Source organism: Halichoeres trimaculatus, unplaced genomic scaffold (genome assembly GCF_033239565.1).
Source record: "Halichoeres trimaculatus isolate MK-OKI-2021-1 unplaced genomic scaffold, fHalTri1.1 fHalTri1_scaffold_18, whole genome shotgun sequence".
Taxonomy (NCBI): domain Eukaryota; kingdom Metazoa; phylum Chordata; class Actinopteri; order Labriformes; family Labridae; genus Halichoeres; species Halichoeres trimaculatus.
Genome location: NW_027437196.1, coordinates 12,168,331 through 12,196,062, shown reverse-complemented (window position 1 = coordinate 12,196,062; position 27,732 = coordinate 12,168,331). Strand labels below are relative to the sequence as shown.

The 27,732-nt window shown below is 39.6% G+C and overlaps 2 protein-coding genes across 3 annotated transcripts in view; both read left to right on the top strand.

Annotated features, from left to right (window-relative positions):
• Nucleotides 1-1,760: 1,760 nt before the first annotated feature.
• On the top strand, nucleotides 1,761-7,516 carry LOC141807727 (phospholipid scramblase 1). The gene is made up of 7 exons (XM_074693904.1): nucleotides 1,761-1,841; nucleotides 2,470-2,558; nucleotides 2,987-3,029; nucleotides 3,152-3,372; nucleotides 3,534-3,695; nucleotides 4,206-4,367; nucleotides 4,853-7,516. The coding sequence occupies exons 2-7, from the start codon at nucleotides 2,490-2,492 to the stop codon at nucleotides 4,880-4,882; spliced, it is 687 nt and encodes a 228-aa protein (XP_074550005.1). The 5' UTR covers nucleotides 1,761-1,841; nucleotides 2,470-2,489; the 3' UTR covers nucleotides 4,883-7,516.
• Nucleotides 7,517-16,494: 8,978 nt separating this feature from the next.
• plod2 (procollagen-lysine, 2-oxoglutarate 5-dioxygenase 2) overlaps nucleotides 16,495-27,732 on the top strand; it is a 43,584-nt gene continuing 32,346 nt past the window's right edge. For both annotated transcript variants that reach the window (XM_074693882.1, XM_074693881.1), the window contains exon 1: nucleotides 16,495-16,854. In XM_074693882.1, the coding sequence (XP_074549983.1) occupies nucleotides 16,752-16,854 (103 nt within the window). In that variant the 5' untranslated portion in view covers nucleotides 16,495-16,751. The remainder of the gene's footprint in view (nucleotides 16,855-27,732) is intronic.

Genomic DNA, 27,732 nt, shown 5'->3' with positions numbered 1-27,732 from the left:
AGCAACATATAAGTTATCCAGTAAAACATTTTTTTTTTTTAACTACAGTATGTTATCATGTATTATACTGTTACAAGGTAAATAGGAGGCTATATTGGGAGAACAAGAAAATATTAATTTTAAACGTGATAAGGTTGTATGTCGTAACAATGTTAGAATATCATTATAACCTAAGAAACCTAACATAAAACTTCTCATATTTTAACATGATACAGATCTTTTTGGTACCCGGACATCACTTTTCCCCTCTTTTGCTAGCATGAAAACACACCACAAACAGCTCCCTGTGAGATGCTTTACTTTCCTCTCATTATATCAAACTATTTAGGAATGAAACTTCTGCCTCTTCTACTTGTGTGTGCAACTCACAGTTTTTCACTTCGTGGCTACAGCTGTTCACAATTTTTCTCCCACCTCATTGTAGGAGACCAAACTACTGTCTCCCTCAAAACATGCAATTTTGTTGAATAAAGTAGATGTAACACAATCACTGCATGTAATTTGATAGTATAAATACAGCTTTTATGTATAGGAGGATGCTATTTTAGATGGACAGGATTCATTCAGCCTTTGGGTGATGTACATAAGTATATGCCACGTATGTTGTTTATGCACAAATACACACTTTTTATGTTGTTCTTGCAACTTTTGCCCCTTTCAGTTGGTATAAAATACTTTTTCTAACATTCAGTTTTTGATAAATGGACAGCAAAAACAAATTCTGTTTCTTTATGCATATGCTAACATGCTAACCTGGGATAACATGCCTTCATTTGTATGCTTTACATCCACTAATATATCTTGAAATTAGTCAGAGAATCTTATAAAGCCAGCTTGCATATGTGTAAAAGTTGTAAATGAGTTACATACATGTGAAAATGTAAAGGTTAACTTGAAGACATACCCATACAGAGTGTGGAGATGTGATGTTCACGAAAGGGTCAGTGGGTTGAATGGCTATTTTGAATCAATGATTAGAACAAGTTCCCAGTTCTAATCTGTTCTTATGAGCAAATTCCCCACGCTGCCTTTGTCGTTTTCTTAAATGTCCTTGAGCCTGAGTCATCCACACTGCCCTCACATAAGCAGCTTTGTTTTTGTTTACATAATTCAGATGTGGATTTGACTGAAGGAGCTGTGCCCCTATTTGTAAAATAGTTCAGGTGTTAAGTCACAATTCTGAACTTGCATTTTTTACATGCCAAATTTTTCACACACACACGCACACACACACACACACACACACACACACACACACACACACACACACACACATATATATATATATATATATATATATATATATATATATATATATATATATATATATATATATATATATATATATATATATATATATATATATATATATATATATTCTGTCATGTTGTGTTTTTGTGTGGAAAATTTTAAAGTTGTTTTACTTTTTTTTTTTTTGCAAGTTATCTGTACCCTGTGTAGTTTTTATTGTGCCACAAAATTTTTAAGTTGTGGAATTTTTTTAAATAACAGTGACATACTGTCAAACATTGGGATGCAGCACCACTGTAGCATATGTTTACAATGAGGACACAAGCCAAATGAAACTGTAATCACTATTTCAGAATGATCAAATGAGGGATATTACAGAAGAGCCATAAATACCATCTCTAGTAAGGTTCTAATAGTTTGTGTTCTAGTATTTCTGTTCTCTTCTGTTGGGTTCTTTTCTATATTCCTAGCCCGCCATTGGCGCGTGGTTATGGGAAGTACGATGACGTCGACCAATGAGATTATAGGTTTATTCCATAGGCTTGGTCTTGTAGTGGCCTGGTGTTATTCTTGTAGCAGGTGAAATATCGGTGAGTAATTCTGCATTATGACTAAAAACCGTTCATTTTGAGGCTTGTGGACTGTGTTCAAAGTGTTTCTCGTCGCTTTTTATAAGTCGCCATTTTCTTAGACTCCAAAGTAGGTTGATAAGACTCGAGCGTGCGCTCTACATATCAGCTGACGAATCGTTCACGGGCAGTAAACACACCACATATCCACCAGAATCACTCACACAGATGCGCGTGGACATGGCCTACTTATCAGTCGGGTTTTGTAGCGCGTGCTGCTTTGAAGCGAGCCGTTACAGTAAACAATCAGAGTAAGAGGATTTCATATGGTGCTGCATTCTCGTCAGAGCCCGTCACGTCCAGCTACAACCCAGATTAGTATCTGTGTCGCCCACCATGCAGGTCTGAAGCCGCCCCCCAAGCTGAGCACGAGCTGCTCCACTCCTCGTTCACCTGCGAAAAAGAGCTCAAAGAGTGTATCACAAGAGTCACGAGCATCTTATAGTGTTTCTGTTACATTGACAATGTATCTCAGATAAAAAGGAAGAAACATTTTACCGCTTGAATTTTTCTCCATTTGTTTGTGAGTGTCGTCTAAAGAAGCACAAGATGGCGCTGTTTCCCATTTAAACGTTCAATTTATCAACAGGTCTCCTTCCAGTTTACAAGATGAATATGTATGCTGTACCTAACCCTGGGATACCAGGCTGCCCACCAGGGTTAGAATACCTCACTCAGGTAAGAAACAAAGCTAGTGAGGTGTAAACATTCCTGAAACGTGTTCTTCAAGACAATTTTTAAAGTCATTAGTGAAAAAACACACCTGGTAATTGTTCAGCAGAATTCAATTAGCTGCTGTGTCAGGGTCCTGCCATTGCGCATGTGAGCTTACAGTCAAAGCTAATTGGGAAACCTAATGAAGCCAATCAAATCAACAGTAACACACGTCAATCAAGCCTAAAGTGCCTCTGCTGTGAAAGGAAATTGTGCAGTTGATGTTGTTGCTCTGCTCATTTTTTTTAAGCTAAATTAAAAAGTACTATTTGTACACTATTTTTTGGCATTTTTACTCCTTAAAATGCTTGAAAAACTTGCTAAATGCAGACGAAAAAAATCTAAATTTTAAATGCAGTGTGTGTGATTACATTTTTTCATTTTGTTTGCAGGTGGATCAGTTACTCATCAAACAAAAGGTTGAGCTTGTTGAAGGTAAAGTTGATGAAATTATACCAACTTTTGTAAAAAAACAAAAACAAACAAACAACAACAAAAAAACACATTGTTTTTGCTGAGTTGGTTTTGCAAAGGATACTTCCTCTTTATCCCTACAGCCCTTGTTGGTTTCGAGAGTAACAACAAGTACGAAGTACGCAACAGCATGGGCCAGAACGTCTTCTACGCTGTCGAGGAAAACGACTGCCTGAGCCGACAGTGTTGCGGTCCACTGCGCTCCTTCACCATCCACGTCCTTGATAATTTCGGACAAGAAGTCATTACCGTCACAAGGCCGCTCAAGTGCATGTCCTGCTGCTTCCCCTGTTGTCTACAAGAGGTGAGTGTTTCTACTTTTGGATGATTTTCAAAGTGCTCCAGGTGGTTTTGCTCACTGTATCTTATTTTAACTTTATGTAACATATTTTTTACACCCAAACACAGTTTTATGTGAGGATATGACTACAAATCACACTCTGTTCTCCACAATCCTTTACTCAGTTGGAGATTCAGGCTCCCCCTGGTAACACAGTGGGGTATGTTATACAACAGTGGCACCCGTTCTCTCCTAAATTCATCGTAGCAAACGAACACAGTGAGCCTGTGCTGAAGATCCATGGGCCCTTCTGTGGATGGAGCTGCCTTCCAGATGTTGACTTTGAGGTGGGTTTATCTAAACACACAGATCCATTAAATTTGTGAAAACACAACACGACACGGTTACATTCTTGCCCTCTGGACAATTTTGTGCAATGGATCCTCCTCGCGCTCTGAAGCAGGAAATATGTTTCCAATCAGAGCGAGGCTGCAGCTTAGATGAAGCTACTGCACAGGGCACGCTTCTGTGTGCTACAGTGTGGACATTGTTCCATGCCTCAGCTGCCATTACATCGCGCTGTGAAGGGGATTCGGGTCAGTGGCACAGACCTTTAACCACACCCAGAGGAGAGTAACTGAAGCATGATATCACTATTACTGATCATCCACCACAGCTTTGAAGTTATTACTGACAATCTAAAACTGAGGTTGCTGTGTCAGCTGGCAAAAAGCTGAAATTGGACGAGCTCTTGAGCTGTTCCACGATCTCCTTCCAGCGAAACCAAACAATTTTAGGAGTGATCTCTCTCCAAATGCAACACATGTCATTATCTTTCTTCTCTGATTCGTCTGCAGATTTTAACAATGGATGAAGTCAGCAAGATCGGGAAAATCAGCAAGCAGTGGACAGGGCTTCTTCGGGAAGCATTCACAGATACAGACAACTTTGGCATCCAGTTCCCCATGGATCTGGATGTGAGAATGAAGGCTGTGATGATTGGTGCCTGTTTTCTAATTGTAAGTAAAGTAACAGGCATTTTTATGTCGACTTGGGTGGAAAAATTCTTGTAGATAACTTTTTTTGAATCCTCTCTGTGGAAAAGAAGAGTAATTATGGCTAAAGTGTTGCTGATGCAGATGTAGTGGCCTCATTTGACCCAGCTTTCATGAGAAATGATGTTCCTCTGCATTGGTAGCTGGAGATTTCATGTACCTACCACTTAATGCACCACTTAGCCTACATTTTGTGGGAAATGTGACCCAAAACCACCCCAATCAGGATAAATGCAAAACAGCTTGTCAGAGCCACTTTCTATGGAAGCACTTTTTGTGAAATGCTTAAAAGCTCAAATTGCAGCAGGTTTTATTTTTTACAATTAATGTGGATGGGGTTTATCAGTGAATACATTTTACACCTTTGCTGGTATCTTCTCACTGAAAACAGATCTGAAATGCACCTATTTGCTTTCTTTTTCACACCCAACTGTGTTTTTTCTTCACAGGATTTCATGTTCTTCGAGACGACTAACTAGAAACCAAAAAGGATACACGAGTGAGCATACAACATTCCTGGGTGAACAAGGCCACAAAGCCATAATGATCGGTCTCAAATGCCCAAATTCACAACCTTTAGAGAGATAGTTCAGCGAAAGTACCGAACTGCTACTTTTTTTTTGCATGAACAGTGGAATAAAGGGATTGTTTAAGGCTCAGCTGCTCAGGTTGGTTGTTTAAAGGCTGTGGCTGTAACAGATTTATCACAGGGCTGCGATCAGTGCTGTGTATATGAAGACACTTTTATATGTGTTTACATTAAGAGCCCATCTAATCACAGAGACTCCTGTAACAACAGTAAAAGATAAGGATCATCATCACAGAGAAGTGCTGTTATACAGTTTAGAGACCGAGTGACTGGTGTCTCTAGCTTGAAATGCTTTAGCAAAATGAGTCATTTTATCCTATTTATAACACAGATGTGAATACAGAAAGAACAATACGTGTAGCTATAATGTTTGATTACTCAAGGACTCATGTTATGTAGAAACTAGCTGCAGATATCCACTCCTATTTATTGATTTATATTTTGGTCTGTTTTACAGTTTGTCAGTATAAAGCAATGTGTGTTTGCACTGCTTTGTGTGAGTGCTTGTGTGTCTGTGTGCTACTAGTGTACCTGTGTATGTGTGTGTGTGTTTACACTAACACAATCTATCATAGGATAAAGTTTTCAATGCCATGATAATGTATTGAGAATTCAATAAGGGGTTTTGTACTTAAAGGCAACGGTTGATGTACAATCTCAATTTTGTCCACTAGAGGGAGCTCGCTTGTCATTTCAGAACATCTGAACCACCCAACGGGATGAACCCAATGCCTGCTCATGCCATTTATTTTCACTGAAATATCAGTTTCTGATGAGATATTTTTTGGGATAAACTCAGGTTGATGCATGCTGCTGAATTACATTGTTGGCGTATCTTGGCTCTGGGAATTTCACACCGGCACCTGACAGTATAAGAGAAAAAATAGATTCATATTCTGGAGGAGATTTTGAACAGTATATCATAGGGAATACTTTGCTCAGATTTTACGTTGTATCATTTGGCAGGTTAAAGAGTAAATCCTCATATCAAAACTTGACATAAATTAGTTGTTTGGTAATCAGTCTGATTATAAATGGTACAAAGCAGTGGTTCTCAACTGGTGGCTTATGACCTAGAAGTAGTTTGCAGGTTTTCAGTGGCTCATGGGCAAAACTGATGTTCAGAAAAATGCATGCTTTCGTTTTAAAAGGGATTTTTTGAACACGCTTGTACACTGAAAAAAACCTAAGTGAGTTTTGTGCATCAGGATGTTGGCACATGAAGGCATGAATCCATCAAAACTGAAGTGCAATTTGCAAATGAAATGCCCTTCTCTCAAAGATAAACCTGGAGAGCAGTTTTGTTTACAACCTCAAGATCGAGGACATCACCAAAGCATTTTCACAGAATAGATTTGAGAAGTTTGAGAAGTTGAACATTCTCCTCGTCATTAAGAGGTGATTATGGGTCCTGAAGCCAGACCAGTTGAGAACTACTGGAATAAAGCATTGTAGCAAAAGTATTATTTGTGTTTTTTAATCCGTCATGATAAAAACAAGTGTTGTTTACATGTATGGAATCTGTTACTTTTGGCTTTTTTTTTAAAGGCGTGCTAAACTACCAACTGGACAGGCCACCATTGATTAATGAAGACTCAGTGATCTTTAGTCTGCTTTCGATATACTGACTTATGTTTGTTGACTTACAAAGGTAATCAAACTATCCTTCATGAGCAACAATTGTTCAAACTTGCAGACTAGATACAAAACTAAAGGTGGATGTACACCTTTTAAGGCGGAATGCACCGATCCAACTTTTTTAGTCCCAATATCAATACTGTTTCTTGGCTTTGTTATCGGCTGATACCATTACTGCTCTGATACCAGCATTAATTTAACATTATTTATTCCTTAAATGAGGCTGACCATTACATTTGGCAACTTCAGGCTTTTTAAAACTTTTTAAACAAAAATGAAATACAAATATATCTAAACTAATTATTGTCAGTAAATGGGATTATCAGTGTGAGTAAATCTCCAAAACTGACAGAAATTAAATTGTGAACCTTAGCAGTGGATAGGTGAGGAATTCAAGTTTGCTTTGCACAAGTTGCAAGTTAGTGTTGGAGTTGTTGAAGATCTGCTTTCTGTCTCACCAATATCAGATCTAATATTTTAAGTAAATATTGGACCAAGAACAGTTACCAGGAATGGATCCGTGCATCCCAACTTTTGAGTCCATTTAAACAACACCCTTGTCAAGAAGATTTGCTTGACCATATCTCATTTGGATGAGTGCATTGATAGTAAAAGATGCTGGTGCTATATTCCCTGAATGCCCTTTTGATTGTGTGTGAAAGCCAAAAATCAAAGTCAGAATGTGATATAGAGGGAATGTAGACATTCCCAACGAGTTATATATGTAAAAATACAGTTAATATATACTTATTCTTCTACTTTTGCACTAATACTGTGAACTAACAAACATATTAGTCATGCAATTAATGTTGACAAACTCTGTGAGCTTAGCTTAAATTGTCGTGACTGTCCATGAAATACTACAATAAAAATAATATAACTTTAACGCTTCTTGTTCTTTGTGTCTGTCGCACCCTGAGGGTAAGTAAGGGCAACCTTCCCCCAGGTACAATCTGAGCTATTGTCCTTTCAGTAGAGTTATAATAGTGAGTATTATAAGAGTCAGACCTCATAATTAGTCACGTTGAACCACTGAGCCCTTCTTGTTAATAAGTTCAGTTTGAAAGCCGTGATAATCGCCACCTTCACTTTTTTCAGCAACTCTCTTCAGCAGGACAGGCCTTGAGGATTTTTTTTTCCTCAATGCAAAAATCCAGCCTGCAGAGACACTGATTGGAGTGATTATGTCAAATATAGGTGTCCTTGAGGAGGGAAATGAAAAGAGAACAGAGAACATTTGATTTTCTCCCTTTTCAGGTTAGCCATTAACCTCAAGCTGTTAACCTTGGGGATAACTTTAAAAGCTCTATTTTAAAACGGCCTCCTTCAGCTGTTTTAATCACATATCAATGAAGAGAGCTCCTTTGATTCTTAGTAAAGAGCTTAGAATAAAAGTTTGGTTTAATTTGCTGGTTTATTTTGAGCAAATTGGAATGGTTCATACAGATTTTTTTCGTAAACTGGTGTAGCATTTTCTCATAATATATACATTTTGATTACATAATATATAAGTGTTTAATTCATCACTCTAAAAATATCCTCCAACAGCTCAGTGGAGCTCATTTCAGTCTGTATCCCCTAAATGTTTTATGAATACAGTAACAATATAGAAAAACATCCTTTCAAGGTAGAAAATGAAAACAAAACCATATTCTTGAAGTCTGAAGTCACAGCAAAAACTAATCCTTGCGCTCATCATTGCTCTGATTGCTCAAGGTAGTCACGCTGTGGTTGGAAAACAGAGCTGTAGAGGCATGGACATGAAGGGTCAGAGAGGACATGGACATGGATAGTTTCTTGCTCAATTTCCCCTGATCACTGGAGAACTTGTTTAGCGTGCTTGTGGTGTGTCTCTTGGACTAGCAATATTGGTTTTTCAGTTGGACCATCATTATTTTCCAACAGAGAGGTCTCAGGAACTATTGCTGAATTTCTAGTGAAATGTACTCAAGACACCCAGGGGATACATCGTAATGACTTGGTTGAATTCCTGCCCAACCCTTTAGCACACATGACTACTTCAACTGATACAAAGATATCAGATACCTGTTATAAAATACGGTTTATATACTCATTGCACTCAGAGGATACTCCCTAAAGTGGTTAGGGTTAGGGTTAGGGTTAGGGTTGTATCCTCATGGCTCAAGAGGATAAACCTCAACTTCTTTGGTAACTCTTTCCTTACCCTTTAACTTAGATGTTCCAGCTTTCATATCTCCGAGATACATCAGTGTGCCTCTTATTTTAACCTTTGTCCAGGTACTTGATTTAAAAAATTGAGATACTTACTCATTACATTCAGATGATAAACCTTAACAATTTTATGCAGTTCTGCTTAAATCTTTAATACAAACAATAGCTACAAGCCTTCACGTGAGAAAAATCCCCCACCAATGAAAGGTCCCTTCCTAAGCTTTAACGTAGATACCTGCCACAGTATTTTGCATATATACCCATGGCTCCAAGAGGATTAACTCTAACCCTTCTGGTAATTTCTTTCTAACCCTTAAGCTTAATGATACTCTTCTACATCTGTGAGATGCATCAAAAGAGCCTCTTATTTTAACTTATACCCAAATTCTTGATGTGAAATTTGGGATATCAACTCATAGCAGTCAGAGGATAAACCCTAATAGTTTTGGTGTTTTTTGCTGCCTAACCATTCAACACAAACAATAACCAAAATTCGGAAATTAAACAAAATTCCAGTGTTCATGTGCCTGAAATGCTTCAGGAAGAGAGTCCCTTACCTCAACTTGTGCCCAGATACCTGATTTTGGATACCTGATTTATCCATGGTGCCCAGAGGATAATCCTTGATTTATTTATTTAATTTGGTCATTTACTACACAACCAGCAAGTTTAAGCTTTTACGCCCCTGGTATGTTTTAGAAAGAGATGTACTTTCCCCAAGTTAAGCCTGCTTAGAAATTCTGGATAATTACCCATGGTACCCATACCCCTTTTCTACCAAGCTAGTTCCAGGGCTGGTTCGGAGCTAGAGCCAGACCTAGCACCTGTTTGGTTTTCCACAGACTAAGCACTGGTTCCTGGCTCTCAAAACCGGTGCTTGGCAAGCACCAACTCTTTGTTGGGCCAGCAGAAAGAACCAGGTTATGTCGGGCGCTACGGGCTTATGTCAGGGGGTGGGGGGTGGGTTTACTGACCAACCAAAGCAGAGTAAAAACACAGAAGAGCGCCATTTTTAGAAAGACGAGTTTGGGGTAAGCAAAACAACAGAAGAAGAAGATATGTTAATAAGCCGGCACCCGTTTGTTGAAAAGCAAAAGGTTCTTAACTGGTTGGCACTTGAACCAACTGTGAACCGGCTCTGGCACAAGCACCAGCACCAGCCCTGGAACCAGCTTGGTGGAAAAGGGGTAACAGACGATAACCTCAACTATTTTGGCAATTTTCTGCCAAACCCTTTAACACAGGAGTTTCTTTTACCTTAATACCCTTATATCCATTTCTGATATTAATATTAACTATATTGTCATGGCACCCTGAGGTCAAATCCTAATTACTTTTTGAAGTTTTCAAATACACTAAATACACTATCCTACCTCAAACTATGCCATTTTATGGATTGTAGCATTTTAAGTCCTAAGATATGAAGAGTACATAAATCATAGTTGAACTTGTGAATATAGGATTTTGTGATTTGAAAGTGTTTCTCTACTACAAAAATTGTTTTTGCTGTCAGATCTTTGACCAAAATGCACCAAACAAATTGAGTGACCTTCAAGAAAAATATCAGCAAAAGTACATTTTCAAACTGTACGCACTTACTGCTTAACTTTTCTGATAACTACTAAGCAGTATCTCAAGTTCTGTTGTTCTTGTGCCCTCTGTTTTTTTTTTTTTTAATGTCTGCTGGGGTCAGGTCATTAATTAATTGCTGTTGTGTTTCATGCTTGGTTGGTCTAAGTGTTCAACTCTCACCTTTGAACTTCTAGTGACCCCAAATGTCAATTAGCTTCATCCCTCCCCCTCTCTCCACTAAAACTACACACACACACACATCCAGAGAGTCAGCACCAACACAGCTGTGGACTGTGAAGATGCATGTTTATCCGTTTTGAGTGGATGGTTGAGACTTCCTTAGAAATCACCCTCTCAGGGGTATTCAGCGTCATTTCTTGATTCAACAGTGGTTCTGCTCTTGTATTACTTCACATTTGGAAACAATTAATCATCCCGACCACACACAAGTGATGTCAGGCATGTAATTCCTGCAGTCAATTTTTGGCTGAGATTTCCCAGACTGGGGGATTACAGATGTTTTTCCAACTCCATCAAAATGTGGAGAAATGTTGTGTACACCATCCAGTTATATTGACTCCCCTTTTAATTAAACGCATATCACAGCTTTGCAGCCCATAGCATATGTGAAAATTTCATGTTACACTTCTTCAGAAATTACACAATTTATTATTGAAGTGAATTTGAAGTCACTGTAAGCAACGGTACCAATTACTCAAGCATGTTTGTCTTCTGTGATGAAAGCGGACGAACCAATGGAGGCAACTAGCCAGACGTGTCGGGATGTTGATTTACTTTGGAACGTAGAACATAGCAGTGTGTAGTTTGCTCTCAAGACACAAAATACAGTATTTGGAATCTCTGGCATCTCTGTTTTAAACCCACTATGACAAACAAATGGCCAGAGAAACATCTGTGCAAACGAAGGCTGAGGCTGAAACACCCCAAACACACAAGGGGGGGTGGGGGGGTGCAAAGTGAGGGAATGGTGATTTATTCTTACTTTTTCCTGAGAAAGAATCTCGAGCTGGAGATACTTTACATCTCAGCAAGACATCTCCCTTGAAATAATGCTCAGACATTTCATCAGCTCCTTGCAAATTTTAAACAAAATCCATCCAAAAGCCAAAGTGTTTACAGCTAGTGTCAACAAAATGTGGAGAGGGAGGCCCATCTAAGACTGTAGCGTCAAAGTCCTTGACTTTAAACAGTATTTCCACCTTTCAGCCTTGCCTCTTACTTTGAATGTCAGGTTTCGGGGAATTAAAGGTTCCTAAAGTCCACTGTTGTGAGAATTAAGGCAAATTAGTTTGCATTAGTGTAAAAGCATGTGTGATTGACCTATCAGAAGGTTTAAAGAAATTCCCCCATGAACTATGGACTTTTTGAGGACCTACGAGTTCTTTGAACACAGGAATACGGGACTAAAATAGTTGTTGGGTAGTCGATCTACCTCTTGAATTGACCCTTCACTAGCAAAAACCACAGTTCACCATAAAGTTTAAACAGTTTATTAGTGTAACGTAATATGAGTGAGGAATTAAGTGTTGTATGATGTAGGTGTTGTGGGAAGCTTCGAAAAAAGAGCCTGATGTAGATCCTGGGCATGACAGACCCCCTTTATTAGTACCCCGTGGAAAAGGAAAGAATAAGAAACCAAGGGGGAAGTAGGAGCAAGTGCAAACAAGACGTAGTGGGTTAGGGGGGTCTAAATACCAGAAAGGGTGAGGTTGAGGTGTGGTCCTGCTCCTGAAACGCTGCTAAAAACACCACTTCCTGCGGACTAGTACTTTCCAGAGGTCTGGGAACTATAGAGATAGGGCCTGCAAGCTGAACGTGTCAGTCTGGTGGAGCACCCACTGTGTTTTTGTTTCACTGAATGCTTGTATGTGTTCTGAGTTTACCTAATCTTCATGGAACTTCAAGCTTCAGGATGATAAGTCCCAGGAACTTTTAGTTCTGGGTTAGAAATGTACAGTGCAAACCGAGAATTCTTATAGTTTGAGAAAGTAGCATCTTTGTAAAATAAAGTCCCTAAGGCTTGGTTGAGACCTTAGTCCTGTATGTGGAAATTTACTGAGTACCTCCTTAAATCCCTGGTCCCTGGATATATTTCCTGCAGTGGAAACAGAGCCATAACCTACTTTTGATGAGGTACTCTCCAAGTGCAGGGTCAGACTTGGGTCAACACAGCATCCACAACCAACACCTTTAAAATAACCTGTGCAACATCCTGGAACAATTGCTTTGAAAATGAATCAAAACACTAACAAATGGTCAGACACTAAAGGCTAAACTTTCATGTCCTTTCAAACTCTGTTATTATAATAAAACCTGGGACCTGCCACAAATACGCAGCTCTAACCACGGCATCCTCCATCTGGTTGTCCCTTTGCAATTGCAACCACAGGCTGCCATACGTCACTTAAGTGTTCCCACTGGTGGTGTAAATGACAGAAAAATTTGGTTGGGGTACTTGAGGGTATTTTGTTGTGTATATTGGTGTCTTATGAGGGGAGTCCCCTCAGGGAGTCCTAAGAACTGCCTGGTACAAGAAAAGCAGCCTTTCAAATGTCTCTTTTCCTGGTTTGGAGACACTGCGGTCAGTGAAAGGAGTCCAGGGAACAATTACATTTTCTCCAAACTATATTTGGCAAAGTAAATAACCAGTGTTCAAACTTCTATTTAAGGTGAGACTGAAAGGACAGGATTAATGCAAGGTCGAATCCTCCTCTCCTTAACCTACTTTGGGTACATTTTCTGGAGCCTTGTGGTTTTCACATGGCTGCCTAATGATGACATTGAAATGAAAGCCTGGCAAAAGAGCTCATTATGTGTAATTTTGGAGGAACACTGCCCCAGAAACCCCAGTCTATTGAGCAGTAATGCAAATTTATACGGCTAAATATCACACTGGTTTAAAAATTTGCTAACATCTCCAACTACGCGTTCAGAGCAGTTTTCTGCATACACTTTTACCGTAAGCTTGGGCTTGCAGTCTGAAACAACAGATGAAAGACCGCCCATGATCAAAGTTAATTAATCCATGGTGAACTCTTTTCCCTTTTTGTGGCCAGACTCCGGGGTGACATTAAAAGTGTACTTGCTTTGCTTGTTAAAGTCCTTTGGTCTCTGGTAACTGTTCTGCTGATGAAACCCCTTCCCTGCAGCTCCCCCAGACCACACCCTGTGCTGATGGATGCGCCCTGTGGCCTCATAAGTGGGACCAATGTAGACAGAGCTGCGCCAAGAAATGACGTAAGGATAGTTCCTCAGAAAGCCATGCTGACTGGGAAAGAGGAGCGCTGTCCTTTCCATTGATCTGGACTTGTAATTAAGCTTGCTGTTGAGTGATCAAAGCTTAGGGGCCAAAAATAAAATCCCATTCTTTGACAATCATGGTGAAATTGCGGGTCCTCAAGCAGGGTTGAGGAAACCAAGTGATTCACCAGGGCAATGGCAAAACCATCCGTTTGTACCATCAAGATGGCTTTGACCCAAATAGAGTAGACAAATTCAAGGAGTGTCAAAGCCACTGACAGTGATATAAGTGAAGATAAAACTGATTCAAGTGGAAGGAAAAAAACAATTTCTTTATTTCTATTGGCGTCTTTTTCCACATTGCCTTCTGTTTGCCTTTTTATTGTTTCAATATTTGGCACCTACTTAACAGTCTGCCTTCCTAACACATCATCTGTTTCTTTTGTCAGTTTGATTAAACTTAAACAGTGCCTGCAAACCCACTGTTTCCACAACAGGGCTGAAAATAGTGGATGGCTCACTGTCATCAGAAGACTGCAACACTGTTTAGTCTTTTGCTAATGCAAGGGCGGACATCGTTGGAGGCTTGGGTGTTTTATTTGGCACTGAAATAACCCCAAATGAAAAAGACAGCCCAGGAGAACACCACCTGTGCTCTTAAAAGGTTCCACCTAGTCTGTAATCCCTTGTTACAGTGGATGGGATGTTGTATTAAGCCGTATGTCCCTGTGGGCTGCATTCCAACATTTGTTGCTTTATGCTAATAAAGAGAGGGGATAGTTACATGGAGGTAGCCTGTGTCAGATGAGCTTTCACCATACTCCACTGCTGCAGTCGCCCGGCTCCTGAACCTGCCATTTTTGTGCAATTAAGTATAATTTTCTCACCCACACCATGTATGTCCCAAATTAAATTGTCAGAAGCACCACTGCTTCCACGTGTCCCAGTTCTTGAAACCCTTACACAGAATTGGTCTCATGTTTCACTTAGGCTTTACAGTATCTCACATCTTAAGGTACATTGTTCCAACGGGGGTATTAACCAGCTAATATAACTCCTGGACATTCTGTCAGGGTGTAATCAAATCCAGACGGCGAACCACTGGGCTCTCCTAAACGTTTGGTAGGTGTTGGGACTTGTGCCAGTGAATTGAAGCAACACATCGAGTATTCCCTATCACATGCTGCCAAGATGCTCTGTGAGGTTATCCACCACAAACACTTATGTTTTCCAGACTCAAAGAGTTCCCGTACCAGTCCACGGGGCATAAGTCCCTCAAGATATTTGTCAACTCAGTTGTGAAATTATACATTTCTAAAGGCACATTTAATACCATAGCAAATCTGGGTTAATGCCACGTTGTTTAAACCTCAGTTTGTCCAAGTTTCATGGCAGAGTGGATGACTGCCTTCAGCTGAGTGTGACAGTAAGGCTTGAGGTGATAATTTTCTCATGACACACTGATTTCCATAAACACGTCTGCCCAGAGCTTTACTATCTGTTGCATGCTGAACTAATCTAAAAAGAATGGCCTCTGTCCAAAGCAAGTACTATACTTTGTGCTTTTCTGGCATGGCCCTACATTTTCAGGGTTTATCGAGGCCTCGCTGGAACGAAGTAATCTATCTCATAAAAAAGTGCGGCTTCTGCTCCCTCTGCGTTGAAAACCCAGAGAGCCAGTGATGTCATTAAGTCAAACAATCTGGGTGCTGGCAGTCACAGCAGCTGCCATGTCAAGTGCTCGCCAGACAGGAACGGCTTTAGCTGGGGGGTAAGTCTGTAACTTCAAATAAAGAATGAAGAGACACAAATTAGCAAAAAGAAAAAAAAGGGTTTTGGGTCAGCTAGAAAACTCAGAGATGAAGATACAAAGTGACAGAAAACAGAGGCTGGATATGATGTCTGCTGTCTGTTTTCCTCTTTATTGCTCGCTGGTGTGTGTGTGTCTTACTGTGCTGTAAGCAGGAGCAGGACAGTGTGAACATGTGTGACATCAGTCAACTTTCTGAAACACTGTGGATAGTTTGGTTGTAGGCATGGGAAAGTATAGCTTGAATTATCAGTGCGTTAAAAAATGTTTCCCCCCTCTCCCCACCTTTTTCAATTTTTTTTAGGGTCTGGCTTGGTAGAGTTTTAAAGATCCCTGGTTTTGGCTTTCTAATACTGTAAAGATCAAGTTATAAATCAATGAACTGCGATAAAATCAGCAGTTGCAGCCCCAGTGGAAAGAAACTAAGTGCTTTACAGAAGTATTTCCATTTGGTTCTATCTTGAACTTTTACTCCACAAGAAATAACATGAAATGTTTTTTAGCCTGAGTCTGATATTAAACTTCATGATGGACAATGATGTTTTTAATTAAAAAACAAAGAACATAATGCACAAACAGAAATGCTGCCAGTAAAAAGCAGAAGTTCTTGCAAAGTGTACCACAATAAGGATTTTTTACCTTTACTTCTGGAGGTGGTAATTTAAGTGAAATTCTGCTTGAAAGAGGTGCGTTTGCTTTTATGTGACCCTTAAAACTGTTAAATGAGAGACAAGGATGCTCTTACATTGAAAAGGAGACATAGGCTGCAGACTTTAAAAAATAAAGGAAAAGGTGTGTTAGCTTAGATATAATCCCCTAGTTTTATTTAGTGATTCACACTTTTGAGGCTGGAAGAAAACTCTCCTGTGAGCAGAGTAGAAAAGGAGGGTAGTGTTGGTCACACAGGCTGCTGGCTGCTCAGGGGGAGGGGACCATGGGAGGGATATTTGACAGTCATGGGGGTTGAGGAGTAAAGGGGGGCATACAAATACAGCTGTGCTTGGTAACACTTTCACGCAGGACGTCCCTGTGTCAAGAGAGGACACCGTCATCTTCATTTCCAGTGGCAATTAAAGGAACCACGCCTGTTGCTCTTTAATTCTTCCAGAACTTCACCACTCATTCACTCGTTTCCAGGAGCTGCCTCCAAAGCTTAGAGCTCAGATTTATATTTAATATCGCGAGAGTAGCATTAAGACCCTCCTGGGCTGACCACTGTTTTCTGGCTGGGAGGCATTAATCCAGTCGGTTACCCGCTGGCTGCCCGGGATCACGCACTGAAATAATGGAGTACCTCAAGTTTTGTTTTGTGTTTTCTTGCTGGGTGAAGTTTGCTTGTTCTGTCTCCTCTACCGACACACCTCAAGCTACTGCGCCTATTCCCAAAGGTAAGAAAGATAAAACTTTTTATTCGAGCTGTTACTGTAATCAGGGGTCGCCTCGACGTCAGCGTCCTGTATGTTCATTGTATACGATGTCATGTTTTATTGATTTGCAACACGAGGACACCGTTTGATGAATCTTAAAAGCTGTCTTAGACTTAATGAGTATTTAATTTAGCGGCAAAAGGGTGGGAAAGAAGATAGGCAGGTTGCTGACAGCTCCTTGTCTATCACTTTTCTAAGTTGGAAATTTAATTATATGATGGAGCTCCACACAAAAGAAGTCTGCGGTTTCTCGCAATCTGTTCTTTTTTTGTCGCGTGTTGTTCACTCGCGCGCAGCCCGGCTTTTAAACACACATCAGGCAGTAAAACAGCGCGAGGGACAACTATAACCAACAGCGGCGGCTTTGATGTTTTCACTCGTTTTCACTTTTCTCACCCTGTCAGCTTCATTGTATGGCATGATTTAACCTTAACTCAGAATGTGTAGGAAATCAATTATCGTTAGATTTTAATGGCAAACAAGCAATTATGTGCTGCAAAACAGATAAAAGTTGTAAACCTGTTTATAATTGAAAGCTCATGGAGCAGAGCCAAGTTCAACATGTCTGAACGCTCAGCTGTTCAGAAAACCTATATACCATGTATACAGTTTTATTGAGTTGTTTGAAACCCTCCCCCCTGTTTGCATGTTGCTGAGGTAAATTGCTCTAAATTGCCCTGAAATCATTTCAGTTAAACACTGCTTTTTTCACGCTTGCAGGGCATCTTGTAAAAACCTGCAGACAACAACATGAGCTAAGTGTAGACATGTGTGTTTTTTTTACTACAGGGTTCCTGACATAAGTACTGTGGGATTGCGTTTGGGATAAGTCTGGAAATGTACTTTTCTAATGATGCATTCTGCGAGGGTGAGGCAGTCTGCTATCAGGGAACAGCAGCTGCTTTCAGTCTCCACAGGCCTGTTTTGTTTACTGGTTTGGACCAACACAGTAGCCACAGTTACTTTACAAGGGTTAAAATGTTTGCTTATAAAAGCCTTTTTAGAACACCTGGGAGGGATTAGACCATGAGCTAAGTGCGGGTCACTTTTTCTGAATGCACGCTAATCTCATTAAACCTTTCAGAAGTGGAAAGTTAGAAATTTTCACAACTTCCAATTGATAAATGTTTAATAGTTCATGCATTACAGCACATTCAATGTCATAAAGAGAATGCATCATTTTACTGTAATATAAAGACTGAAGTTAGAGATTCTTAGCATTTAATTAAAATGTGTCCATTTTTAGACCAATTCTTGAAATTAAAACTCAAGATTTTTGCAAAAAACAGGTTTCACATTGTACCAGAAATTTGTCACAGTAAGGGATTACTTCTTCCGCTTAAAAAACAGTTGAAAAATATGAAAAAAATTTAACGCCACAAGCTGCAATGAATTGGCCCATGCATCAGTGTGCTCATCAGGGTGTGTCAGAAAGCATATAGATGCACTCAGGTTATGACACTAAACATGTGTATGTGTTTTGAACCAGATACAGCATTGTATGTGAGAGTTGTTATGGTTTACCTTTTGCAGAAAATACATCAACTTTGGCCATGAAAAAATTGATGATAGCTTTCCATTGTCAACATGTGAAGTATACACATACGTAATATTGAAAATGATCAGGAAAAAAATTTGCAGTGAGTCTATTGAAATTGAACCCTGGAAATCGTCAAAACGCATGCCGCATTAACAGAAATTTCTGAGCTTTTTGATCAAAATTCAGCATGGGGTCAAGAGACTTTTTTTTAGAGTAGATCTTGGCTTGATACATGTGCACAAAAAAATTCCAAGCATGTAGCTAAAAAGTTTTTTGATTTTTGGGGCACGTTGAAGGCATTCAATTTGGAGTTTATTGCTGACTAGAAGAAAAAGAAGTTAATAGAATGATAATAATATTTAGGGTTACAATCGACTTGGGCTTTTAAAATCTTAAATTACAAAGAAATGAAGGAGAAACTCAAATTAAGCAGCTAGGACCAAGAGGAGACACTCTTACTGTGCACACAATTCCAAAAACTGGTTGAGATTCAGCTAGTTTATACTTCTGTTTTTGAATCGAACTGAAATGAAACTTTGTGTATGTGTGACCCAAAGGACAATACAACTACTTATTAAATCTTAAAAATGTCATGTGCAATCCAGATGTTTTCCCTTTGCGGCCAATGTTCATATACTTCTAATGACTGTTAGTTTGCAACGCTTACGTCTTATTCAGTTATAAGGCATTTCTGAGAGGTTTTCTGGAACATAATGTCCGAAACACATGGGCTTAACACCTATTAAATGATGTGTTAATAGAATGTAATATCGACTTGATGAGCCAGTGTTCTAATCTTTCTGTAAAATGAAACAAAAAGCAGAGTGTGTTTGGTAAAAAGTGCTGCGAATAGCTTTGATTACTTGGTACACTCATGCTCGGTCTTTGCCAGCTGGGTAAGCATTCATTTTCTTCAGAGTGAGGTCAGAAAACAAGTTCAAGAGCATATCGAGAGGAGCGGTTCTATAAAGTGTGACTAAAGGTGACTTCAGCCAGATATTACAGAGCTAATAATTGGTCGCCAGATTGATTCCTACAGAATGCCAGCTATATGGTGAGGTAAATGTGTATCCTGATACCTTTCCTCTGATTTTCTCTGAGAGCAAAACGTCCCTCCATCACTAATAGCATGAATTCAAAGGGAGGGATTGAGTGCTGAAAGGAAAACTGAAGGAGGCAGGAATGCAGTGTTCTGCCCATTTCTCACCTACGGGCACCTGGCAGGTCACTGTGAACAGCGGACGTGACTGTTGGTTTTTTGTCGGTTTTGGAAAGTTACAAAAAAAAAAAAAATGGGGCGGTGTAGACCCCCTCTGTCTGTGAAAGGAGCCTTTCACTTATTCCTGACTGACTGTGTGAGTGGCACAGAATACATGGATCCAGAAAGCAGTCACATCTTGTTCTTTGACTCTTAAACATTGATTTTACAATCCCTCTGTCCTTGTAGGTAAATGGTACAAGTTTCAGTAATGCAAACAGTCTGTTTCCAGTATCCTTAACCAAACTGTGTGGATATTCAAGAAGTTCAGACAAAAATCCCCCTGAATACATCTGAAATGTCTTAAAGCTTGGATGACCTATATAAGACCCTCATGCAGAATATATACTGATATATGATCACATTACCGACCTGGAAACCCCTGCTGCAGTTTTGACAGAAATTTGAAAGTAATTCTTGGGAAATGTGTGTGTGTATGTGTGCATATGTGTGGGAGACCAACACCATCACTCAGTGTGATCTGGATTGTCTCACTGTTCCATGGAATAGATTAGCTCTCCCCGGCATCACTGACGCATAACAGGGAGTTCTTTATAGACAAGAAAAAGGAAACTCCACCTAAAGTCATCCATACCTTATATACTGTATAAAAGTGCCTGTAATTCCAGTCTAACAAACTAACAAAACCTGCTGGCAGTCCTAGTCTGTAATCATGCCTCAGAACATTGTCTCTATACCACCGCAAGGTTGGTTCTGTGCCTTCTTTGGAGCCAAATATGCATAATGATGTCTGCTTTTTACCCTTTGTGAACTTCAGCACAGATAACAACAGTAATCTATGGAGCTGACACTTCTCTTAATGCAGACTCTCCTGGAAACAGATGATATCTCAGCTTTGTGTCAAGACAACTGCTTTGTAACAAATTTTTCATTGTTCGAACCAAACAAGTGATTTAAATTATGACTGTCTGAGATTGTAATCTTAGCCGATGTTAATGTTTTGCAAGAGCTACAGGGTGTTGGCTGGGTCTTGCCTTGATAGAGCCGATATGGTTATTTAAATGTATTGTCCGAACTTATAAAAGTTTCCTTGAAGCTGTAAGAGCTTGGCACAAAATGTATCACAGACTTGCTGAAACCCCCACCAAACACATAATCAACAGATAACATATTATTATTGACAGAAATGGCAAAATAACAGATTTTCTCTGAGATACTGAATTCTTACTAATGTGCCAGTGTGTAGTGCAGAGTGTACTCTCTTGTATCTCAAGTCTTACTATCTGGAGTACATCTGAGCATCAGCTTTGTTCAGTGGTGGGAAGCGCACAGCCAGTAGTCCACAGAAAGGGACCGTGTTATCTCTTCTCTATGCTCTGTATGTCTATATTAGACATAAATTTAATGTCTACTTCATGAGATTCTGCATTTACCAACCTGTAAATGATATCAGTAAGTGCTGACTGTGATGGAGGCTTGAGGATACAGGGGGAGGTGCAACTTCAGCAGTGGATGATAAAAATCTGTCACTTTTTGGCACATTTGTACTTAGGTGAGGGTGTATGGATACAGTTTTTAGTGCCAAACCACTGTGAAAAATCTGAAACTGGTGTATTTACTATATTAATCACCATATCACAAAATTGATGTCTTAGAGCTTTAAAGCAAACTTTTGGCTGAAGTCATACTGGAAATGGGGCAGGCTTTGAACCTCCACACCAACAGCTACTGATATTAGGTGAAGCTGTGTGTGAAGATGGAGCTAGTTTTGGTTCAAGGAAAGAGGTTGCAACATTCTAAGATGGCCAAGATGGAAGCAAATGTAGCTTTTTGTTTTTATGTACCGTATATATGTGCCATGCCGTTTGATTGTTGTGTTGGAGCACAGTGACCCTGTCTATCGTTATTTACTTCCTATTCTTAGGCTGAATGTTAAAGCACATTGAGCCTTGCTGTATCCAACCACAGTCCATTAGCAATCCGTTATCTACTTATGTCAATCGAGCAGAGTCTGATCTCCTGCTAAGCTGTCATCGCTTTGTTTTCATTAGCAGCGCACCGTCTCTTCACTGCCGCCTATTGCCAATCTCTCTTCATGTCTCTTTTTCTCTCGTTAGCAAACTGTCGTAAACATGATTCTAGGTCTGTTAACTCTAGAACCAACAGTGTTATCAACCAAGACTTTATCATTTGATCATTTGGCACCTGGGGTATTGTCTGTGACATCATCCATTTGTTTCTGATACAGAGTTTTGAAGCCAGTCATCGAAGGAGGTGGTGATGGAAATGCTGAACTAAGCCTAGTTTTGATCGACTTTAGATGAGGTAAAGAGGTGGGCCTTTGGCCTCTTTGCAGACAGCTACAATGAGCACAGTCACTGTGTGTTTATGGGCCCCTGGTTTCAATTTCTTTTACCTAATGACTGGAGCCTGTTAAGATAATGAAACACGCTCAGAGGAACATGTGTTTGCCAAACCAAGAACTTAACTCTAGTATCTTTAAAGTGTTTTTAATTTGCTGTTAATGTACAAAATAGAAAAAAAAGTAGCTACCATCATGTGAACGTCAGTATTGATACTTGATTAACAGCCCACTTGTGGAATATATAACCAGTAACAGCTAATATCATGAAACCCCCCCCCTTTTTGTTATCAAAAATGTATCTACATGTAGTATCAGTTTGAACTGTAGTTTTTTCCCTTTAACTTTATAATACGGAAGCAAAATAAGTGTGTGATCCTTTCAATGATAGATTTAAAGCAGTACCCTGCACTGCCAGAAGAGGAAATTAATTTTAAGTATAATCATCCCCTGCTGACACAAACCAGATCAAAATTACTTTTGTTTTTAGTATTTCTCTTGGGTAAAACAAACAAGCTGCCCCTGATTCATTATGGTTTGTGACGAGACTCCAAAATTGTTTCCTGGCACAATGCTGGTGACATCATTCCACATCCTCAGGCTGAAGAGTCTGTGGTTTGACATGTGTAATTGAAAACACAGTCTACATTCTACAGAAGCCCTGCACGCCTCTTGGATTATGGAAATGGTGCGATGCATAAATTATGGTGACTTTGAGGAGGCATTAGCCAACAACTGTACTGACGTTGTGGACAGATGGAATAATGTACAAGTGACAGACCGGTTTGGATGGGATTTGCTGATCTTTTTTTGAATCATCCCTTAAAATGCAGCTAATTACTAACACATGGAGTGCTCACGTAAGTAACAAGAATAGGTCAAAAGAGCGTCTGCATGCCTTGGGGCTGCTGGTTGTTAGATATCAACAGTTCTGCTTCTGTGCCAGAGCAACACTTAAATTCCTACGTGTTGTAAAGCTGGAAAACCTTAACTCTCCACTCCTCCCATCAATCTTTTAAGACTAATCACCCCAATTTACAGCCTCTCTGAGCTACTGGCTTCAGCTTTTTTCACGAGTTTGGCTCTCCTGCCCACATTGACTCATTCCCAATCTCTCTCTTTTTTTTTTTTTTTTTTTTTTTTTGGTGCCACAGAAGGCAATCTAAAAAGTACTGTAGAACAACAAAGCCAATTACTGTAGCACAGCTTCAAAGATGTTTTTCACAATCTATTTCTCTTACCCCAAAAGGCCAATAAAAACATTTTCAATTGCGCCATTATCAGGGATGTACAATATTTAATATGATGATGTTTTACAAGTCATTTAGCCGATTACCAATACTAATATATTTTTCTGGCTCAGAAGCAGAGATCATCAATACTCTTCTATATTGGATTTAGCATACAGCATTACGGTGCATACTTTCATCATATTTTTTTATGTACTATTCTTTTTTTGTGCAAAATACAACAATTTATTTCAAACAGAAAGCAGGTCGGGCATTTAATCAAGAAGGCAGAAGCCCACCATTTTCTAGGTTTACTATATTGGCGTGTATCGGTGTGTTGGCAGATACCGATAACTTGCCGGTAATATCATTCATTCCTAGTCATTATGACTGAGTTAACTACTACTCTGCTTTTTTAGCATTTGCCAAGTCACATTTTACAATGTCTTAAGAGCACACGGTTGCACTGATAATTGGTTTATATAGGCTGAGATTTTGTGCCACTGAAAACTGAATTTGAATTTTTATCTTGAGTTTGTAAAGCATGATCTTCAGGTGAGTGGGATGTTTTCACAAGTGAATTTGTTTGCTATAAACTTGTGGTTGACCTACTTGAAAATTCAACTCTGTATCCCTTGAATTCAAAAGTACAGAATAAAAAAAAATCCATTGTAATATTTAAATTCAGTTTGTGGTGGCACAAATCTCAGCCCATAGGATTAACATCCTTTTTGGTCCCTTCACAGCAGCATCATTTCAGTCAGTGTGGATATTTCAACGACAAAGTTGCCAAATTTTCAAGATATTACTTAATTACCACATGGAGCAGCTTTGTCTCTGATGACAGATACTTTAGAATAATGCTACTAAAATTCATTTACAAGTTTAAAATGCCATACAGCCACTGTCTTTCTTTTAAACCTTGTTGAAAATGCTTCAACAGTGTTGATTTTAGGGGAGGTTGCAATAGTCTCTTCCCGAAACTTCTTCAGACAGTTCCTCTGAGCATTTTAGTCAGACAGGGACTCTTTTTTTTTTCTTTAGCTGACCAAAATAGAAAGAGCAGTGGTTTCACCAGCTGGGACTGTCTCGTTTAAGAGGACATTGTGTCATCCTAATATTCAAAACCAGGACACTTTCCCATGATACCCTTTCCGGTTTACAAGAAATGCTTACTTAAGCTAGCCCCCACCACTGGGTCAGGACTTTTGCTCATCCGAGTGTGAAAGTTTACCTAGACGGCTGAGCCCCATGTGGTACAGGGAGAGAAAGTGTTAGGGAAAGACGGCTTGGCGCCCCCGAGCCTTTCTTGGAGAGGAGTTACAGCACTACTGTAAGAGCTGCATTCCTCTCTTCCTGTGGGCTGTTCTTTCTGAGCTGACATGAGAGTGTGTTATGTTTACTCTGACCAAACACAAGTCCCACAAAATCATGGCTGTCTAAGTCCTCTTCCACCTCAGAGTGTCACGATCTTCTCCTCTGTTATGCTTTCTATAAGTGACAGTGATGTGTATTGAAACGCACCTAAAGGACTGAACTAATGACCCTGAATTTTAAGGTTGAACCCTCCCTGTTCTCTGGAGAGTGAAAAATACATGTTGTTTTTTATCTTTGGAGACTGCTTTAAACAATGAACAGTTTAAAAAAAAAAAATCACAGGTAACTATTCAACCTTGGTCCATGTTTTCTAGCTTCTTATCCTTTGTTAAGGTGACCAGAGTATAGTAAAAACTTGAGCCTTCACATGTAAATTAAAAAATAAAGTGTAATTAAATCCTTTATGACCTACCATACCAAGTCTGACACCGCACACCTTTACGTTTTTCACATGCTGTAGTCTTATTTTTTGCTGAAAACTTTTGCTAGACATCAGTACAACCCTTATACCCCAAACTTTAATAAAACATGCAGACTTATGCCCAGACTAAATAAATGGCTAAAAAGTGCAAAAAATCATAGAAATGCGAAAATTTTACACATATTTTTCTTAAGACAGAAATGTCATGCATCAAACAGCGGATTAGGACATGTTTAAAATGCAGTATGAATGTGTAACTCCCCAGATTTCATATGCAAAAAGAATGATCTTTCTATGTTATCTGAGGACAAATCTACTGCCAATTGATACTTGATATGCAGTACTTGTAGTGATGGCTGTACGCTGGGCTCCATAGGGTTAAGTTACTCTCAGAAGTAATCTGGTTATTCAAAAAGAATATAATTAACTTTAAATTACAACCAGGTAAAGAGTTCATTGCTAAATAGAATAAGATATCATCAGCATAAGCATAAAAGGTAAGACAATCTGTATAGGGGATTTGTGCCAAACTGAAAAGTAGGATGAGGCATCACAGCATACTTCATGATGTGTTATGCAATAAGGAATTACTACTTTATGTCAGGGAGTGGTCCTTTTGCGGGAGCCCATCTAAAGGCACGTTTCCACCAAGCAGAATGGTTCAGTTTGTCTCGGTACGGCACGCATTTTGCGGCGTTTCCACTGACTTATCCCGGGACAGATCCCTAAAAACCGAGACGAGCGGGCCTACTTTTTTGGGACCCTTCCGTATGGGTCCCAGACTGAACCAATCCGCTCTCGAAAGGTGGAGCAACACGCTGCAGATTATTGATTGGTCAAAAGAATCGTCACTTACCCCGACAGCGGCTGCATTTCTCCACACAGACTTCTCTGAAACAAAGCTTGATTGCACTTTGTATCAAAGAGCTACATGCCAATCACAGAGAGGATGAAATTCTGCATGTCTTCCATCTGTGCTTTTTGTTTACTGTGTCGCGTTTTTCTGCTTTGTTGGATTTAATAGCGGGGTAAGCTGCTACGGCCTCACGCTATTGTTTAACAGCTGCGGCTTTCGGCATCCTACCACAAGAGGGCACAGTTTTGCAGTAGAAATGCAAACGGGATCAGGCTTAACTGTACCAAACCATCCCAAACCGTACTGAACCAACCCGGACAGCTTGGTGGAAACATGGCTTTATTGTCTAAAGGTCCACCAGACAGAATACCTGTAAGCCAGAAAATTAGTTTGGATTTAAGAAAATGAACTAAATCTAAACTTATTTTCTGACCAATGGGCCTTCTGACTTACAGGCCCTCTGATTTCCTGACCAACAGACCTTCTGATTTTCTGACCTATAGGTCTTCTGACTATCTGGTCTCCAGACTAAACAGGCTTTCTGATTTTTTTAACCAACAAACTTTCTGATTTTCTGACCTATGGGCCCTCTGAATGATGGTCCTTCTGACTCACAGCTCTGATTATCAGGCCTTTTGATTTTCTGACTGGTGTGCCTTCTTATCAAAAAACTAAAAGAGGTTCAAAACATTTGATTATCCTACCAAAAAAGAAAAGAAAAGAAAAGAAAAAGAGACTTAAAACAAAGTGACTGACTTTAGTTTCCTTCGTTAAATTCTACACAGGGAAATGAATCCTCTATGATTTCGACCGTAAGTTATTATATCTTAGAGCTTGAATAAGACAACTTGTACAAGAATTAAATTGCTTCTATGAGTGGGAATAGATTCCATTTGGCAGGAAACTCTGTATTTCTTCTGAATGACAACATAAAATCTGTTTAAATGATCTGCTTTCAACTTTACCTCAGAATAAAATTTTCTCATCCACACATTTAAAAGCTGCTTTAATCCCCTCAAGCCTGTGATCTCAGTATGATGTAAAACTGACAATTTGTCCATCCACAGAGTAAAAATATTAATGAGGTGTTAAAAAGTGGCAGTCTGCGAAATCCTCAGGCAAACTTAATTTCAACATAAAAATGATGAATAGTCCCAGCTTTGAATAGAAGTGATAGCTCATAAATCTTGTGCTGGGTTTTCTGTTTCATCTGGATTGAGCTCTGTTATCTTGGGCCAGTGTTTCCAGTCGCACTTATCATGAAGGAACTGTGAATCCAATGGGTTTTTTTTCCAACTAGGAATTGTACCGTAAAGCCACAAAAGAAACCACCGCTAAGTGTTTCAACAACACGTTTTAATGTAGAAAATAAAAGTGTCAGTGTCATCTGTTTAAATCAGAGGTGGTGTCATCCCCAGGCTGTACTTAACTGGGAGCTGACTTGTTGGGATGCACTCATGTGGCCTGTAAGTTTACAGCCTGGGGAAAAGCGTGCGTGGTGCCAAAAGGTCAGGGTGAAGTCACTGAAGGGTAATTGGGATCACTCAGCTCACCACTGGCTTCAACTGCCAAAATACAAGCAAAGCTACTGTTGATCAATTCCAGTTTGATGTTATTACTGACCCAAATTGAGATCATCTTCGAAGAAATAAAGAACACATGTCCTCGCTGGAGTCACAGCACCACGACTCGGGGAGTTTTCATGGAGGTCTCTCAAATTTGCCAGGAAATCCCAACACTGTCTGGCAATCTTCCTTCAGCTGTTACAGCTATTTGTTGCATATTCAAGTGTTCAGCACTTTGAATGACTTCAAGGAAAGTCTATCTGCAAATGC

Excerpts from the sequence above, each read along its gene's own strand:
- LOC141807727 (XM_074693904.1), top strand. The coding sequence starts at position 2,490 with ATGAATATGTATGCTGTACCTAACCCTGGGATACCAGGCTGCCCACCA. Across the intron at positions 2,559-2,986 it reads GGTTAGAATACCTCACTCAG|GTGGATCAGTTACTCATCAA; the intron begins GTAAGAAACAAA and ends TTTTGTTTGCAG. Across the intron at positions 3,030-3,151 it reads AAAGGTTGAGCTTGTTGAAG|CCCTTGTTGGTTTCGAGAGT; the intron begins GTAAAGTTGATG and ends TTATCCCTACAG.